The sequence below is a fragment of the Caretta caretta genome, chromosome 8 (genome assembly GCF_965140235.1).
Source record: "Caretta caretta isolate rCarCar2 chromosome 8, rCarCar1.hap1, whole genome shotgun sequence".
In the NCBI taxonomy this organism is placed as follows: Eukaryota; Metazoa; Chordata; order Testudines; family Cheloniidae; genus Caretta; species Caretta caretta.
In genome coordinates, this window is record NC_134213.1 from 23,878,235 (window position 1) to 23,895,148 (window position 16,914).

General features: G+C 52.2%; 1 protein-coding gene across 7 annotated transcripts in view; it reads right to left on the reverse strand.

Moving 5' to 3' along the window:
• The window catches only part of ATP10B (ATPase phospholipid transporting 10B (putative)), a 255,622-nt gene that overhangs the window by 48,069 nt on the left and 190,639 nt on the right, over positions 1-16,914 (reverse strand). For 6 of the 7 annotated variants that reach the window (XM_048861984.2, XM_075131362.1, XM_075131360.1 and 3 more), the window contains 3 exons: positions 16,470-16,555; positions 12,969-13,075; positions 123-254 (listed from right to left, as the gene is read on the reverse strand). In XM_048861984.2, the coding sequence (XP_048717941.2) occupies positions 123-254; positions 12,969-13,075; positions 16,470-16,555 (325 nt within the window). Of the gene's footprint in view, positions 1-122; positions 255-2,420; positions 2,682-12,968; positions 13,076-16,469; positions 16,556-16,914 lie in introns of those variants that run through there. The other variant, XM_075131364.1, reaches the window with a different exon arrangement.

A 16,914-nucleotide genomic window follows, 5' to 3' on the forward strand; every position in this document is an offset into this window, starting at 1 on the left:
AGTAAAGGTGATCACATCTAGGTTTTGGAACATACACACGCCTAATAAGAACAAATCTTAATCACAACAAAGAAAACCAAACATTTCAAATGGAAGAGGAGATTTTCACTGTTGCTCCATACCTAGTGCTCCGATAAGACACATGATGAACAGAAGCCCCACACAAAAGAAAATATCAATGTTCATGCGCCGTTCTATCTTGCTGCGTTTGTAGCGCGGCCCACTGTTATTCAGCATGGCCTTGGTTTCATGACCTTCAAAAACACAAATGGAGAGAGCCTCATTTATTTAGTTTCTTACCTGGGGGAGGGGAGAGAGGAGAGACAGACTTAATACACATTTATACCCGACATGCTGGTGCCCACAATGTTCACTTAACTCCAAGCATTTCATGGGGGGGAGGGGGGTGGCTCAGACGGGAGTGGTGTCAGGGCTGGAGGATCACAGGAGGAGAGGGAGTGTTTCTCTGCCTTCTCCACCTGGTATCATTTACCAAGAAGGCGCATTCCTGTGCCCTAAGTCACAGCAAAAGCACTGCAGCAGGGCATTTTACCTGTACAGCCTGGTGGGGCCCAAGCCTATCACACACCATCCATGCCACTCTTCCAGGCATTCATATTTATACTAAATTGATGCATTTATGTGGTAAATACAAGGACCCCAAATTCTCACTTACACTAAGGCCCCATAAGAATAGCCGCTTGCAAGAGGTCTCCCTGGCTAGCATAAGGCTCTGGTCCCAGTTTCTGCAATACAGGGGCATGTTAAGGGCTGACTGAGGTTATGGCTGGAGTATAATGTACAATGGCTAATGTCTGCTTTCTGGGGACCACAGGAAGCAGAGCATACATTAGAGCAAAACTGAGTGGACTTAGCTTACACCAGGGCCAGGCAGGTCCTGCCTTCCTCAGAACTCAAAGGCGGCTTAAAAAGCTACTTTTCCTTCCCCCCCTCACTTCCTGTCTAAAGCACTTCATTCCTGTATCTGAGAATTGAGGCCAAGAATTTGAATCCTGCTTTAAAGTGAAAATCTGAATGCAACCTTAACTATGGAGTTGCTTCTGACACCTTCATGATATACACACAAATAAATACACACACACTGTAAAATGTATATGTTTAACTACAAACAGAAGACAGAGAAACTTTTAAGACGTAGAATTTCTATGAGACAGATGTTAGGGGGAGCATGTTTCACATTAGAGGCAAGCTTTACAAGCATTAGAAGAAAGTAAAGCTTCCAGTTAGGTCTGGAAGGATTCCAAAAAAAACAATTACATTACAGATTTCAGCTGTCACACACATTTCACTCTCACAAGGGCAGCAGAGTCAGCAGGCCCACAAGGCTTGTACCAACATTTGAAGATGTGGGGAAACATGTACGTGCTTCTACTTAACAGCTAAATCTGCTTGATGTGAAAAAGTAAATAAAATAAGATTTGTAAAATATAAAAATCTTATACAATAAGATAATATACATCTTATTTTACTTCCTTTTATATATAGAAATAAAAACCTTGATTAGGTGGTCTACTGATTTCTAACTACTTTTGAATATCTCAGCAGCTAAACTGGCTTAATTAGAAGCTGCTAGTCACATTTGCCATGTGCAAACTTACAGAAAACCCAATACGTCAGATCCAGAAGTGAATAATTTTAATGTTATTTAGCTCTTTCTTATGTGATTGTAAAGCATGAACAACACCGTAGGATAGAAAAAATATTAAACTTATTCAATTTGAATCAAGTTACTACATTTGTAATGCTAATAAGAGACTAGTATAAGAAGTGCTAACATGAAACCTGCATGTAGAACCTGCTTTTTCTATCCTATTAATTTTTCATACTGCACCCCTCATTGTGTTGTCTAAATAATCTCCAGTGGTGTTTTAAATGATGTCATATGTGGTTCTTTCTCCATTTATCTTTCCACAAGATAAACTATGTATAGATTTTTGTTTGCAACTGCATGGTATATGCGAATGATGGGTTGTTTTTCCTTGTTTTAAGATATGCTAGATGCTTTTATTTGGGAAGACAAGGTCAAAGAAGCACGCCTTGAACATGAAGAGGAAGTGATCAGCAAGTGGTCCAGCAGTTCCATTAATGCTGTTGCTGTTCCACATCGTAGCCCGAATTCATATTGCACAGCATCTATGATTACTCTTTGTTCTTATTTCAGTAGTGCCTATAGGCCCCAATCAAGATGAAGGCCCAAATGTGCTAGGTGTTTTACATATACATAGACACACCTCCCTGACCCCAAAGATAATAAAATCTAAATGAGTATCTCAGCAAGCTCAGAATGAAAATTTGATATCGACATCATCTTGTGACAGGCTAAGACTATGAATTAGAGGTATGAATTACACTGCATTTCTAGGACCTCCCCATAACTCTGAACATGCTGTTTAACTCACCCCCTTGCTTAGCTGCAGGGGGTGGCAGATGAACAACTATGTCTCTCTCACTTTCTAGTTGCTGAATGGACGGAGAAATTTCTCTTAGCTGCAGGATTGAAGTTTCTCTCTTGTCTCCTACCACCTTCATGTCTGAGGTGAGTGCAACTCATGTAGCCCCTCCGCTGTCATGACTGGAAGAGTGCATCACCCTGTGTTGGCTGAAGCTTCAGCGATGAGGCCTGTATGTACTTTTCCCTGAGCACAACTGCCTCACATTTAGCCATCTGCATAGACAGGAAAAGTAAAGTCACACACCAGTGAGACGTGAGCCACACAGGCTAGGCAATCACATTCAGCGATTGCTCCACAATTCACTGATGTCTCCATTAAAGGTAAGTTAAGAGGTAACAGAATTATACAAGTGGAGAACATGTCATCTGTGATAGACCCAGGCCAGTTGGGTACAGCAGAGTAGCCTTATTGGGATCCAGGAAGTAGGCGGGCGAAGCTAAAGGATCCCCCGCCCCAGCCTAAGCGGGGGGTCCACAGGACCTGGAAAACCAAATAATTACGGGGGACAACTAATGAACAACAGGGACAGGAGTGCGGTCAAAGGGTCAAACGAAGGGAACCGGACGGGGACACCGAGCAGAGAACCCCGGACAGCGCCCACCGCTCCTCAAAGGCATCAAGGGAGTCAGTGGACGCCGCCCAGAGGAACTCTGCCCGGAGGTGTGAATGAACAGAGGAGCGGAAATAGGCCCCACAGTCGCAGGAGACTCCATCGGCCAACCTCCTCACCCTGGTTTTATAGATGGCCACTTTAGCCAGGGCCAGGAGGAGGCTGACCAGGAGGTCCCGCGACTTAGCGGGGCCACGGACAGGGAGTGCATAGATAAGGAGGTGAGGGGAAAAGTGCAACCAAAATCTTAACAAAATATTCGTGAGGAGCCAGAATAGGGGCTGCAGCCTGGCGCATTCCAGGTAGACATGCGCCAGCGTTTCCCTCACGCCGCAAAAGGGGCAGGTGTCCGGGATTGGGGTGAACCGCACCAAGTACACACCCGTGCTCACGGCCCCGTGAAGGAGCCACCAACTGATATCCCCAGCGGGCCTCGGGACTAAGGTGGAATATAGGCTGGCCCACCGGGGCTCCTCACCCTCTAGAGGTGGCAGGAGGTCCCGCCACTTTGTGTCAGGGCGGGACGCGAGGGTGAGGACGTGAAGGGTGTGGAGCACGAGCGTGTAGAGATGTTTCCTTGGTGCGGTCTGGAACCAGACTGGCTGCAGCTCGCGTAGCTGGCTCGCGGTGAAGGGGTGGGGTGGGGGGGGGTGTCAGTCGGGTCCACGGGGCAGGGGCCCGATAAAAAGGTCCGGAGGGCCTGGGGTGGAGGGTGGGCGGGGCGTGCCCTCTCACAGGACCTGGTCGAGGTAAACCCGAGCAGCGGGCAGCAAAGTGGCCCTCACCTCCTGAAGTACGCGCAGGGGAGTACGAGGTCTGGAGAGCCCCATGCGCTGAGCGAACATCAGGGGATCCAGCCAGTCTCCCCGGTCGTAGTCCAGGAGGTCTCCGACTCTGGTAACTTCTGCCAGCACCAACCTCTGGTGCACCGAGGGGGACTCCGCCACCTGCACACGGAGCTGGGGGTTATGTAGCAGGGGCTCCACGAGGAGATCTTCCCCCACAGAGGCCGCCATGGACCTGGTCGCTGTGAACAGTTTCCAGGTCCGGAGGAGGTCCTGGTAGAAGACCAGCAGCCCGGAGAGGTCTCGCGGAAGACCCCTCGGATGGAGGTAAAGGAGCTGCCGGTCATATCGGAGCCCTCGGAAGCGGCGCAGGAAGGCATTCACCAGTACACTCCACGCCGGACTACCTGCACCATAAAGGAGCCTCTGCAGGGCCTGGAGGCGGAAGACATGGACCTGAGTGCGGAGACACTTCAGGCCCTGCCCTCCCTCCTCCACGGGTAGATGGAGAACCCCTGCAGAGACCCAGTGCAGTCCTGACCAGAAGAACTCCAGAATCAACGTCCGGAGGTTGGCCGGGACCAGGGTGTTGAGCCGGTACCAGAGCATGGACAGGACTAGTTGATTGGGCACCAGTGCCCGCCCTCGAAGAGACAGACACTGGAGCAGTCCTGTCCATCTCCGGAGCCACTCTACCACTCTGCCCTCTAAACCGTGCCAGTTCTCCGGCGGAGACGGATGCGTGGCAGAAGGTAAACACCCAGATAGAACAGCGGACCCGCGCTCCACCTGATAACCTGAAGCGCGGGTGGGAGGGAGCTCGCCTGCCGCCAGTCCCCTATCACCAAGCCAGCTTGACCCAGTTGACCCGGGCTGAAGAGGCTGCTGAGTAGACGGCCTGGCAAGCCTACACCCGCGCCAAGTCGTCCGGGTCCTGGACCACGAGGAGCACATCGTCAGCGTATGCCGACAGGACCAGCCGCAGCTCCGGCTCCCATAGCGCCAACCCCCTCAACCTCCTACGTAGGAGACAGAGGAAGGGCTCAATCGCCAGAGTGTACAGCTGGCCCGAGAGAGGGCACCCCTGCCGTACTCCTCGCCCGAAGCTGACCAGTTTGGTCAGGGTCCAGTTGAGCCTGACCAGACACTCTGCGGAGGCGTACAGCACCTGGAGAAAACCCACAAATTGAGGTCCGAAGCCAAACGCTCGCGGAGTGCTCAGGAGATACCAGTGATCCACCCTGTCGAATGCCTTCTCCTGATCCAGGGACAGGAGGGCGAACGACAGACCGTCCCTACACCTGAGTTCCAAGAGGTCCCGGACCAGAGACAGGTTGTCGAATATGGTGCGGCCCAGGACGGTGTAGGTCCGGTCTGGGTGGATCACGTCCGCCAGCATGGACCCTAGCCGCAGCAAGATGGCTTTCGCTACAACCTTGTAGTCCGTGCTGAGCAGCGAGACGGGACGCCAATTTTGTAGATCGCGGAGGTCCCCCTTCTTTGGCAATAAGGCAAGCACGGCTCGCCTGCATGAAAGAGGGAGGACCCCGCTCTGCAAAGACTCGTCCCAGACGGTGACTAGGTCTGGGCCGAGGACGTCCCAGAACATGCGGTAGAACTCCACGGTCAGTCCGTCCATGCCTGGAAATTTATTGGTGGGCATGCGGCGGAGGGCTTCCGAGAACTTGGCCAGAGTGAGAGGCAGCTCAAGCCGGTCTCGGTCGCCCGCACTGACTGTTGGGAGTTCGTCCCAGAGCACTCTGCAAGCGTTAGGATCGGTCGGATCTGGGGAGAAAAGGCCTGCGTAGAAGGCCCTGGCCCTCCCGCACATCTCCGCCGGATCCGTGAGGGGGGTGCCACCCTCTGCGAGGAGGCAGGTGACGTGCTTCTTGGCCCCCCTCTTTTTCTCCAGGGCGTAGAAGAAGCGGGAGCCACGATCCATCTCCCGAAGGAAGCAGATGCGGGATCGAACAAAAGCACCCCGGGCCCGATGGTCCTCGAGGGCCCGGAGCTCCTCCCGCTTCTCCTGGCATGCAGAGGGATGGATCCTCAGGGCTGGTAGCCAGACGCCTCTCCAGCTCTAAGACCACCCGTTCCAACTGCCCTACCGTCCCATCCCTCCGTCGTGGTGCTCCGGGTGTAGTCATGGCAGAAGAGCCGGGCGCACACCTTTCCTAGGTCCCACCGCCGCCGCGCCGAGGGAAAGGCACGCCGCTGCTCTCGCCAGGCCAGCCAGAACTCCCGGAAGGACGCCACGAAGCCCACATCCTTCAACAAGCTGTTATTAAAATGCCAATAGGCCGGCCCCGGCCTTTCTGCGCAGAGAGAGACCGTCACAGTGGCTAAGTGATGATCAGAAAAAGGGGCCGGCCGGATGCTGGAGGAGTGGGCCTGTGAAAGATGGAAACGTGATAAATAGATGCAGTCCAACCAGGAGTGGCGCGACCGATGGGCCTCCACCAGGACAAAAGTGAACGTCGAGACGTCGTCCGGGTGGTGGTCGCGCCAGACGTCCACCAGGGAGTGATGGTTGACTATTTCCCGGAGGACATCCGCGGTGGCCGGGCACTGCTCGGTCCCCGAGCGGTCCTGCTCCTCGAGGGTAGTATTAAAGTCCCTGCCCAGCACCAGGCACTCGCGAGGTTCCAAGGTGCCGAGGAAGGCGGACGCCTGCTGAAAGAAACGCAGCCGCTCCGGGCCCGATGTCGGGGCATAGACGTTGACAAGATTGACCACGAGCCCCTCCATATGGACCCGAAGGTGCAGCAGGCGGCCCGGCACAGCCTCGGCCACCCCCAGCACCTCGGGCCGTAGGTCAGGGGAGAACAGGGTCGCCACTCCAGCCGTACGAACTGTGAGATGGCTAAAGTAGACCCTGTCCCCCCATTCCAGCCGCCAGCTATCTTCGGCGGCCGGATCCGTATGGGTCTCCTGCAGGAAAACTACAGAGTACCCCCCCTCCCGAAGGAAGGAGAGCACCTGGCACCTGCGGAGACCCATCCTACAGCCCTGGGTGTTTAACGTTGTGATGGTGAGAGGTGCCATGAGGAGGGCTGGGGGGGATCCTCGCCGGCAGGGACGCTCGCGGTTCCCAATGGGCTGCGCAACAATCCATGACCTACCCCGAAGGTAAGTAGGGAGTCACGGAAGAGGTGGACCCGCTGGTAGGCCGCGGAGGCCTGCTTCCCGGTCCTTTTACCTTCCCCCATGAGGGCCCTCACAGCCTGGAGGATTTGATGGAAGTCCCCCCATCGCTGCAGGGCGAGCTGCACCTTGTTACGGGAGCCCCGGACATCCTCAAGGAACTCCTGCAGTTCCTCTCGCAGCGTATGGGGTCACTAGCTCCCGGCTGTCCTCCGGAGGGACTACTGACACAGCCCCGGGGCCCACCGAAACGGGCAGGCAAGGGGCAGACCCCCGACGTGGCGCCCGATGGGCTGGCGCCACGCAGCCCCCCTCAAACCCTGCCTTGATTGGGGGCGGCGGAGGGAAGGTAGCAGCCCCTAGTGAGTTGGGACTGGGAAATACAGAAGCCGCTCCCTGGGGGCTATCCTCTAAGAACGCGGAGATGACGGCCTCAGGGGCGGCAATGATATCACGGGAGGTGGAGGGAGCAGGGGCGGGGTTGACATCAGGGGCAGGGCAGGGATCCAGAGTAGGAGCAAGGCAGGGGTTGGGTGCAGAGTCAGGGAGAGGGGCAAAGGCAGGATCCTGGGTCCCAGGAGCCAAGCTGTTGGGAAATGGCCCCTCTCGATCGGGCTCTGGGAGCGGGGCAGGGGGCCCTCTGTGATGCTGGGCTCCGGCACCATGGCCGGCATAGTAGCCACAGCATCTTCAGTGGGGTCCCCACCCGGGAAGGAGGTCGGTCGCCCCACGCCCACGAGGGGCATCCCGTGGGTCTCGGGTCCCAGCCGCGCGGCACCGGCAGTCGCCTCGGTGGGCTTGGCGGCCAACAGCAGGGTGCCACCCGCAGCTGGGTAGATGGAGGAGCCCAGGGAACCCTTGGAGGTGGGAGCAGAAACAGCGGATAGGGGAAGGGAGGCTGGAGAAGGCGGGGCTGGGGTGAGGTCGCTCAGATCGAGGCCCTCTAGGAGAGGGTCGTCCTCCCCCTGGGTGACTGGGGTCAGACCCAGGGCCTCGATCTCCTCGTAAATGGAGGGGAGCTCTCCTTCCACCATCCCGGAGGTCTCCCTGCCAGTGCCTGAAGCAACGCTCGCCCCGGAGCTCACGGGGGTTCTGGATGGTAATGGGGCAGGTGGGGCTACATCGGGGACCTTGGAGGGAAGGGACTCCAATGGAGGAATGGTACTGCCCTCCCGTGCTGCCAAGTTTTCCCCAGCTGGCACCAGGGGATGGCACACGCCCGCGGGCAAGGCAGAGGGCTCGGCATCGGTGCCCCCCTCTGGTCTTCTGGGGGGCTTCCGCATCGGTGGAAAGGAGCGGAGCTCGAGCCCTCCGCTTGTCCCGCTTCCCCTAGACTAGGGCCCAGCCCTCCATGGCATCATCGGGGGGCCGGCTAACACGGGTCAGGTCAGGGGGCGGGGACGATGGCTCAGGGACCGTGGGAGGCAGCGGTGGGGTGGAATGAGAGAGGGAAGGTTCCCCCTGGGGCGGGCCCTCTCCCACGCTCGGCGGTATCCCTGCCGCACCCTCCTCTAGGGGCCCAGCTGGATTGTAGGCAGCAGAGGCGGGACTCTCCCGCTAGTCTGGGTGTGCTGGGGGGAGCGTCCCTTGGGCCCGAGCGGGAGCAGTGGTGGACTGAATGGGAGAGGGGGCGGCTTTGGGCGCTGGGCAGCCAGGGGCGCCGGCGATGACGGGGCCAGCGCCCCGCCGGGGCTCGGGGGTCCCGGATGCCTCTCCGTGCAGGGCCAAGGGGCAGTCCCTCCGGACATGCCCCATCGCCCAGCAGAGGTAGCACCGGGCCTCCCCCGTGGAATAATGCACCCGGTAATGGGCCCTGGTAGGGGATCAAAAAGGACCCCTCAAGCGCCTCTCCGTCCCGCGCTGCCGGCGGCAGTTGCAGCTGCACTTGCCAGCGGAACGAGAGGACGTGACGGAGGGCGGGGTCCTTGCAGCCCGGTGAGAGAGGGATCAAAACAGAGATGGGCTTCCTCAGGGTAGAGAGGGCAGGTAACAGGGGGGCACTGGGAAGGAAGGGAGGGACGGAAGTCAGGACAAAGCAGACGCCCAGGTCACCCAGCGGCTCCAGGGGGACGAACACGCCCCCCACTGCCAGGCCCTTCTCCACCGCCTCCTGGGCGGCGGCCTCCGATACCAGGAAGAAGACCACCTTCCCGTACATTTTGGAGGCTGCCACAATGGCCGTGGGCCCCACCTCCCTCGCCAACACCCGCACGTACGTCTCCACATGGGGCGAGGCGGGCACCAGGAAGCAACGGACGCCGTGCTTCCTGGTCATGGTGGGAAAGGGTCCCTGGCCGCTATAGCTGGTAGCAGAGGCGGTGGGCGGCAGAGATGATGTAGCGGCAGGCGGGGAGGCTGCCGCCATCTGGGCGTACGCCCTGGGGCCAGGGGAGGGACACCCGCAGAGCTGGTGGGGGGTGCAACGGGGTGGGACGCCACAGCCAGTGGCGGGGCTGCGGAAGTGAGGGCAGTCCCTGCCATGGAGGGCCTGGACTTTTTGGCAGGGTCCTTCCCCTTCTTCTTATCCTGGCCCTTCCCGCCGGCTGGAAGGGCTCCCCCAGAATCTGAGGGGGGGAGGGAAGTGGCAGCAATGGAGGTCACCCCGGTGCCCGCCGCTGCCGGCGCCCCGGAGGGGGCGGTGACAGGTGGTTTGGCAGCAGCAGTTGAGGTAGAGGCTGGGGGGGAGGTGATGGAGGGGCAGGTGGGGGAGGGGTATCTAGAGCTGCTGGAGGGGCCCCACACGTCGTGTCCCCCGCCATAATGAGCAGGGAGGGAGGGAAAAGGGGAGGCAGGTCAACCATTCCTCCCTGCTCGGCTGCAGGCAGGGGAGGAGGGCGCCAAAAGGGATAGGCTGGACAGGGGGGCTATCAAGGGCTTGTAGGGGACAGTCACCGACTCAGGGTAGGAATCCAGCTCCTCTAGCTGCACTACGGGAGGGGGGTCATAACAATGTTTGGGGAGTGCAGTGAGATCGGGGCAAACTCAAACAGGGGAAGGGCACAAGCACATGGGAGGGGGCATGGGCGCACTGAGTAAGGGGCCAATCAGGGCGTGGTATCACGTGGGGAGGGGGGAGAACCAGGCTGGAGGCAGGACAGGGAACCAAGGGGCTGACTTCAGAGGCAGGGGCGGGGCAAACAAACAAAGGCTGCAGAGGGAGAAGGGCGGGGCAGGCAAACAAACTGAAGCCAGAGAGGTGCTGGGGTAAAGGGGAGGGTAAAAAGGCTGCAAGGGGCAAAATGGGGCAGGGAGCCAGGGACAAAGCTGGGGGCTTGCTGAAGGGGGTCAATCCAGGATGGGGCGGGGGGGTGGCACATGCACCCACGTGCGCTTGCAAAAGAGTCAGTGCGGGCTGGCTGCTGCTTCAGGCCCAAAAGGTGGTGAAAGGGGGTGGCAAGCCAAGCAAGCAGCGGAGTCCCGGAGGCAGGAGCTTGAGGCAGATGGTAAGTGTCCACTGGGGGTGGTGGAGGGGGCAGCGCCGACGGTGGTGGTGGGGTTTGGGGGGGGGCACAGATGGACTGGGGGGCAGACTCCACGCCACACCCCCTGTGTCCCCACAAAGACAGTCAAAACCCCCACCACAAGAGCACAGTTCAAAAGTTACTCAGCCTTCAGGCCCCCTTCACAGTGGTCTGCAGAGTCCCTGTGCCCTCCCCCAGCAGCAGATGGCCTCGTCCCCTCTTCCTTCGGGGTCCAGCAGCTCCCAGGCAGCAAAGGCAGCAGCAGCCCGGTGGCCAGGCAGGCAGAGAGGACCCCTCACAGGTGGTGGTGATAGTGGTGGCCACAGCAGCAGTAGCAATGGCTGGGGCAGGGGTCTCTCACTCCCCCCTCTGTGGAGTGGGCCGGGGCTGTAGTTGGAGCAGTAGTAGCAGCACCCAAGGGTGGGTGGGGGAGTCCAGCAGCTAGCCAGCAACCAGGTAGCAGAGAAGGGGGGTGGGTGGTGTCTGGCCCAGCCAACGTAGCAGTTGGAGCAGTAGCAAGAGCCCAAGGCCCAGCAGCAGCAGTCTCCCTCCTCCCTCCATGCCAGTCAGGTTCAGCAGAGGAGCCGAAGGCTAGTCTACTGGCCACTGGATGTACAGGTTTCTGTTCCCTGACTGACCAGAGCAGGGGCTGCTCCAGGCTAATGAGTACACCTGACTCCAATTAACCTGCAAAGAATCAGGTGAGGCCATTAAGCTAATGTGACCACTTGACTCTAGTTAAGGCCCCTCTGATAATATAAAAGGGCTCACTCCAGTCAGGCAGAGAGGAAGTGCAGCTGAAGGGCTGGTTAATGAAGACACCCTCAAGTCATTGGTAAGGTAGCCCTAAGGTAAGGGTGAAGAAGGGAGAAGCAGGAGAGCTGTGGGGAAGTGGTCCAGGGAAATGTAGCAACTCTGGCAGTAAAAGGTTGGCTGCCAATAACTGCTACCATTAGAGTCCCTGGGCCGGAACCCAGAGTAGAGGGTGGGCCCGGGTTCCCCCCAACCCACCACTACAGAAACACTTCCTGGGAGGGGAAAATAGGCCCCTGTCAAGACAGGAGGCTAAAGTGTTTTGGCATGAGGCCATAGGAGCAACAGAGACTGTGGGAATTCTCTCACCAACCTCCATTACTGGCTTACGATGAAAAGGGCTCAGTAGACTCTATCCCTGGCCCTAGAGAGAGAAGGGCTACGTGGAGGGTTGCAGTGAGCCTCTGAAGCTAGCACAAACCACCTGGAAACACGGGACCCATGGGGACAAGGTCGGAGCTCTGCCACACATCATATAAATACAACATAAGTGATAATGGAGATTCAGAAAAAGAGGTTACAGATCTTGATTAAAAGTCACAGTATAATCAATGTCAATGAGTCCCAGAAATGAAGCTAGTGCTGGCTCAGGGAACATGCTGTAGGTGAATCTAATTTTAGAAACAAAAAAAGTAAGAATAAACTCTGACATGGATATTAACAAGTGGGTATCAGCTGAAAAAATCATATTGAAGGCATGCTAAGGTCACAGTCACAATGGCTCAAGAATGACTGCGAGACTCTAACCTTCAAAATGAGCAGAGGAAGCAGTGAACAGACACTCAAGTAAAGAGCAGAGATGCAAACCATATTAGGGTCTGTGATCAAAACAACATACCAAAAAATGACTGCACTAGACATGCAAAGAGAGAAGCAGGATTCCTAAAAGGACAAGTGAAGAGAAATGGTCCCAACTTCACCGTGAACAGTTGCCCCAATTTTTTTTATAGTAGCTATTTCGAGGAGGTGAGTGATGGGGCTTGGCAGTCTGTGCTAGAATGGTACAAAGGTTGCCATCATAGAAACAGGTATTTCTGTTAGATGGATATTGTCACAGCATTTGGCATCTAGCCACGGGTGCAAATGAATGACACTCATGGTGAATGTCACTTCACATATCAGCTAGCAAGTGTGCTTGGAGGAATGGCCATTATTCTTCCTCTATAGCCCAACAGTCATCCATGGAAAACATTTCAGCTCAAGCAGCCCGGAAATAGAAGGTCTGACTACAGCTGTGAACCCTGTGATGCTGCTACAGATCTGGGCACTGATGTCTTCATGGCTTGTATATGTATACGTGGTTTCCCTAAGCTCCGTTCCCCGTCACCTATACTGGACACAGTCCTGGGATGTGGAGCAGATCACTTTATGCCTTCTTCACTCTGGCAATTTTTGAGTAGCCACCGCAGGACATCTGAAATCAACTAACAAGCAGGATCATCTGCTATCACTATTAGCCACCAGGCACCGATGGGCGGACACCTTAGCTGCAGATTGGAACCAAACCCTTAGAGATAAACGGCAAGTGCTTTGACTTTATCAACCTATTTTATTCCCATAAACTACTACTTCTTAAAGTAAAATATTATGGCTTAGTATTAGACTATACGTATTCGTTGTAAGATATTTCAAGAGCAACTTCATGCTTAACTAAATGAAAGGGTAAAAAGTGAGTTGTTACCTGCATAAATGACAATTCCTATTGCAATCTCAGTATTTCTGATTGTACAGCCACGAAGCAAAAGGCTTTCACTTCCAAAACCAATCCGTTTGTGATCAGGCTGCTCCCTACAAAGAAGAAAATAAAATGATATGATTTCCCTTTGTGTTCTGTTCTATGTATTTTTTTTTCCCTTCAGGTTTGAACCAGTGAATTGTGACGACTGAGAAATGTTTCACTGTATCTGGCTTCAGTCAGGGATCCACACTGGAGGTGTATAGAAGTCTTTGTATCTTATAATACAGAACCTGTCTGTATGGACTAAAGCATCAACATTTAAATCTGAAGATAAATTATGTGGTTGGAGCCTCTGATTCTGTTCTTTGCCTGGCAGATTTAGTATTTAATAAATGAAGATAAGAGAAACTGTGCAATTTAACCCACAATTCAGAGGGAATTATTAGAGAAATCTTATAGGTGTTCTCTCTCCGAGGTTAATGATTAAAATGAATAGATTTTATAATATTGTAGAAGCACAGTTGTACAGATACCACATGTATATAAATAATATCCTTTGGCTGCTGTGGTTACCATTCTGGAGCTCATCTCTGTGATGCACCAGCTGGGAGGAGAGATTTTTCAAAAAAGCCTGAGAGTCTTCCCCTTCACTGTATTATTGATTCCAGCATTATTCCTCCTTGAGAGTCCCAGTTTAGGATGCATATTCACAAGACAGACTTCCTTGCCAGTAAGATGGACAGTGGTGGAGGTTTGATTTACACGCTGAGCAAATCACTATGAAGCTATTCCTTCAGGTAAACAATTCATTATCTGCCTCCAGTGACACAACAGCAAAAGCCTGATGTTTTCAAAGTCTCGATTACACACCAAGCTAGGTTCCTGCTGAGGTTCAAGTTGGGATTTATGATGTGGGTCAGTCCTAATATGGTGGAACTGATATTGCTACTTTAAACATCAGCATTGAACAGGAGGTTCCCAAGTGTTCATGGCTTCCATTTACTTTTTTAAAAATATATGCAGCCTCACTTTTGTTGGTTAAGTATGATATTATTCATAGGTGAGGCCTGATTATACAATACGTCACACCTTGTATAATCACTTACACCTGTGCAAATGAATGCAAGGTAAACGAGTGCACTCACAATGTTTTCAATCCAGTTTGCCCATTTGTAAATGACAACACAAGGTGCAAGGCAATGAAGAATTAGGTCAGAATGTTCATAAACAAACTCCATGACTGTTAGGAATCACTTTATTCTTAAGTTTCATGAGCTAGGCAAAGTAGCACACGCTCCAGTTTGCAATGTAAACCCATGAATCAGTCATGGGAATGAAGGGACAGATTTTCAAAAGCAGCCTGTAATAGGTGCCCAAAGTTTCTCATTTGCTCACAAAAAAGCAATTTGCACATGAACATCAGACAGTCAGTGATGTAGCAGTGTAAAGTAGTAATGTGTTAGTTAAACTGCATTAATTTAAGTGTCTTCACTAACACACAAAAAACTCCAGCAACCTCTTTTTTTTCCTCGTCTAGATAATGCATTGGTAAGATCATTTCCTAAAAGTCTTTGTGTGTCCCTTTGCTCAAATTTCAATCCAGGAAGGGACACTTTTTCAAGCATGTCAGACAGGCATTGTGATTTCAGCAGAGCCAGTTCTTTGGAGTTACTATAGTTTTATAGTGAAGCTAAAGAAAATAACTACAACTTACAAACGATTCTTGGAGGAATCTCAGTGACGCTCAACCTTTCCAGACTACTGTACTCCTTTCAGGAGTCTGATTTGTCTTGCATACCCCTAAATTTTACCTCACTTCAAAACTACTTGCTTATAAAATCAGACATAAAAATACAGAAGTGTCACTGAAAAAATGTTTACTCTCTCATTTTTACAATATATTTATGAAATACATTAATTGGAATATAAATATTGTACTTACATTTAGTGCATAGTATATAGAGCAGTATAAACAAGTCACTGTCTGTATGAAATTTTAGTTTGTACTGACTTTGCTAGTGCTTTTTACGTAGCCTGTTGTAAAACTAGGCACATATCTAGATGAGTTGATGTACCCCTGGAAGACCTCTGCATACCCCCAGGTGTACACGCACCCCTGGTTGAGAACCACTGTCCTAGAGCAAATTCTTTGCTGAAGACATTGTGTTCATTGTATGCTGGGTCACACTCATTTGTTGGAACATCAACTTTTGTTGGAAAATTGCTTAAAATAATGCTGGTTTCCTTTGACTAGGCTTCTAAATTGTCTTAATCAATAGTAAAACTAGAGGGAAGAACTCAAGCCTCATTGATCATTAAAGGCATTAAACTACAATGAATATATTTTGCTGAAGATTCTTCCTGCTGTCCTTGGACCAACATGATGAGAAACACTGAATGGATTCTGTATCCACTAAGCTCGGGAAGTAGTAAATATTTCTGGAATGGATTTCCCACATAAAACTCCTGCTAGAGTTCCAAAATTTGGGGTCAGATCCTTGGTTCCATCTGATTTGCAGACAGTGCAGGCGGTGTGTGTGCATAGGCGAAATACAGCCCATCCTTGCATTCCCCTTATGCTGGTGCAGCCTCTATGTAGGGCCAGTTGCCCTGTGCAACAGCAGCCTAATTGAGAGGGCTGCCATAATTTACGCTCCAAGCAACTGGTCCCAAGAGGTCAAAACTAGATCAATATTAAATAGGGGTTTCCTAGCTGCACCTCTTGACTCTTCTAAGGTGTCAGATGGGAGAGTAAGTGGAGGATCACCTTACACTGGGTATATCCTCCAGGCCAGATTCATATGGGTTTACACCAATGGAGCAGTACAGTGACTACACACCAACAAAAAAACTGGCCCTTTCTGTATCTTCCAGAAGTTTTAATATTCTCATTGCTCCTCTGAAGAGGCATTAATGTATGCCTCTTACAACCATTTTACAAAAGGTAACAGAAAATAAGAGGTAGATTCTTTCCTCACTTGCACATATTTTACATTAGTATAATCCCATTGACTTCAGTGGATTTACTCTTGATTTCTGCTAGTACAAGAAAATTAGACCACAGTAGGTCATCCCTGGATGCCTTTTATTTCCTGTGAACATACACATAAAGAAACTAGAACCTTGAACCTGAACCACTTTGAATGTTAGGAGAGATTTAGATTTAGACCCTGGCCCAGACAAGTCCCTCTGGTGTAGGTTTCAGGTCAGATTTAAAATTTAAAGGGACCTATATCTGGGTTCAGACATAGCTGAAACCTCATGAGAAGGGGTCATGTGATTCTGGAAACACTGAATCCAAACCCAAGTATTAGCATTGACTTAATCACAAACTCCAAATCCCATCTACATTGGACCTACAACACAGCTTCCACAGCCCACATTTAGACAATGGTGGAGCTTCTAAACCCATTACTTCCTGTAAAATACTTAGTTTTAAAACGTGATAGTTTAAAGCTCAGAGGTGATTTGACTCATTTATAGAAACAGATAGCAAGTACTTACACGTAACCTTTGAATTTATTGAGATCATTATTTGGCTTTTCACAGACTATGGTGTTTTGGAAAAATTCTGGATCAAATGGAGTGTTCTACAAAAGAAAATACATTGGGAATTAAGTTCAACATATACTTATAAAAATGTAACAATCAGAACATCGCATGGTAGTTGTGACTAGAAAACATGTCTGTGGTTGCTAGCACGGGAAGCCTTTTCTTGGAAGGGTCATATAACATTAGATCGAATGCAACAATCCCTGCAGATCCTCTTCACTACTGCAAAATAAAGATCAATGGGCAAGAGATCCTGAGGGCAAGTTCATGGCTTGCAACATACAGACACATGCAGTTTTTTGTCTCCCATTACTGTATAAAATACGAATTCTGACCTTGGATTTGTATCCAGAGCTTTTATTGAATTCAGTGAGCTGTGGATGCATCCAAAGGCAGA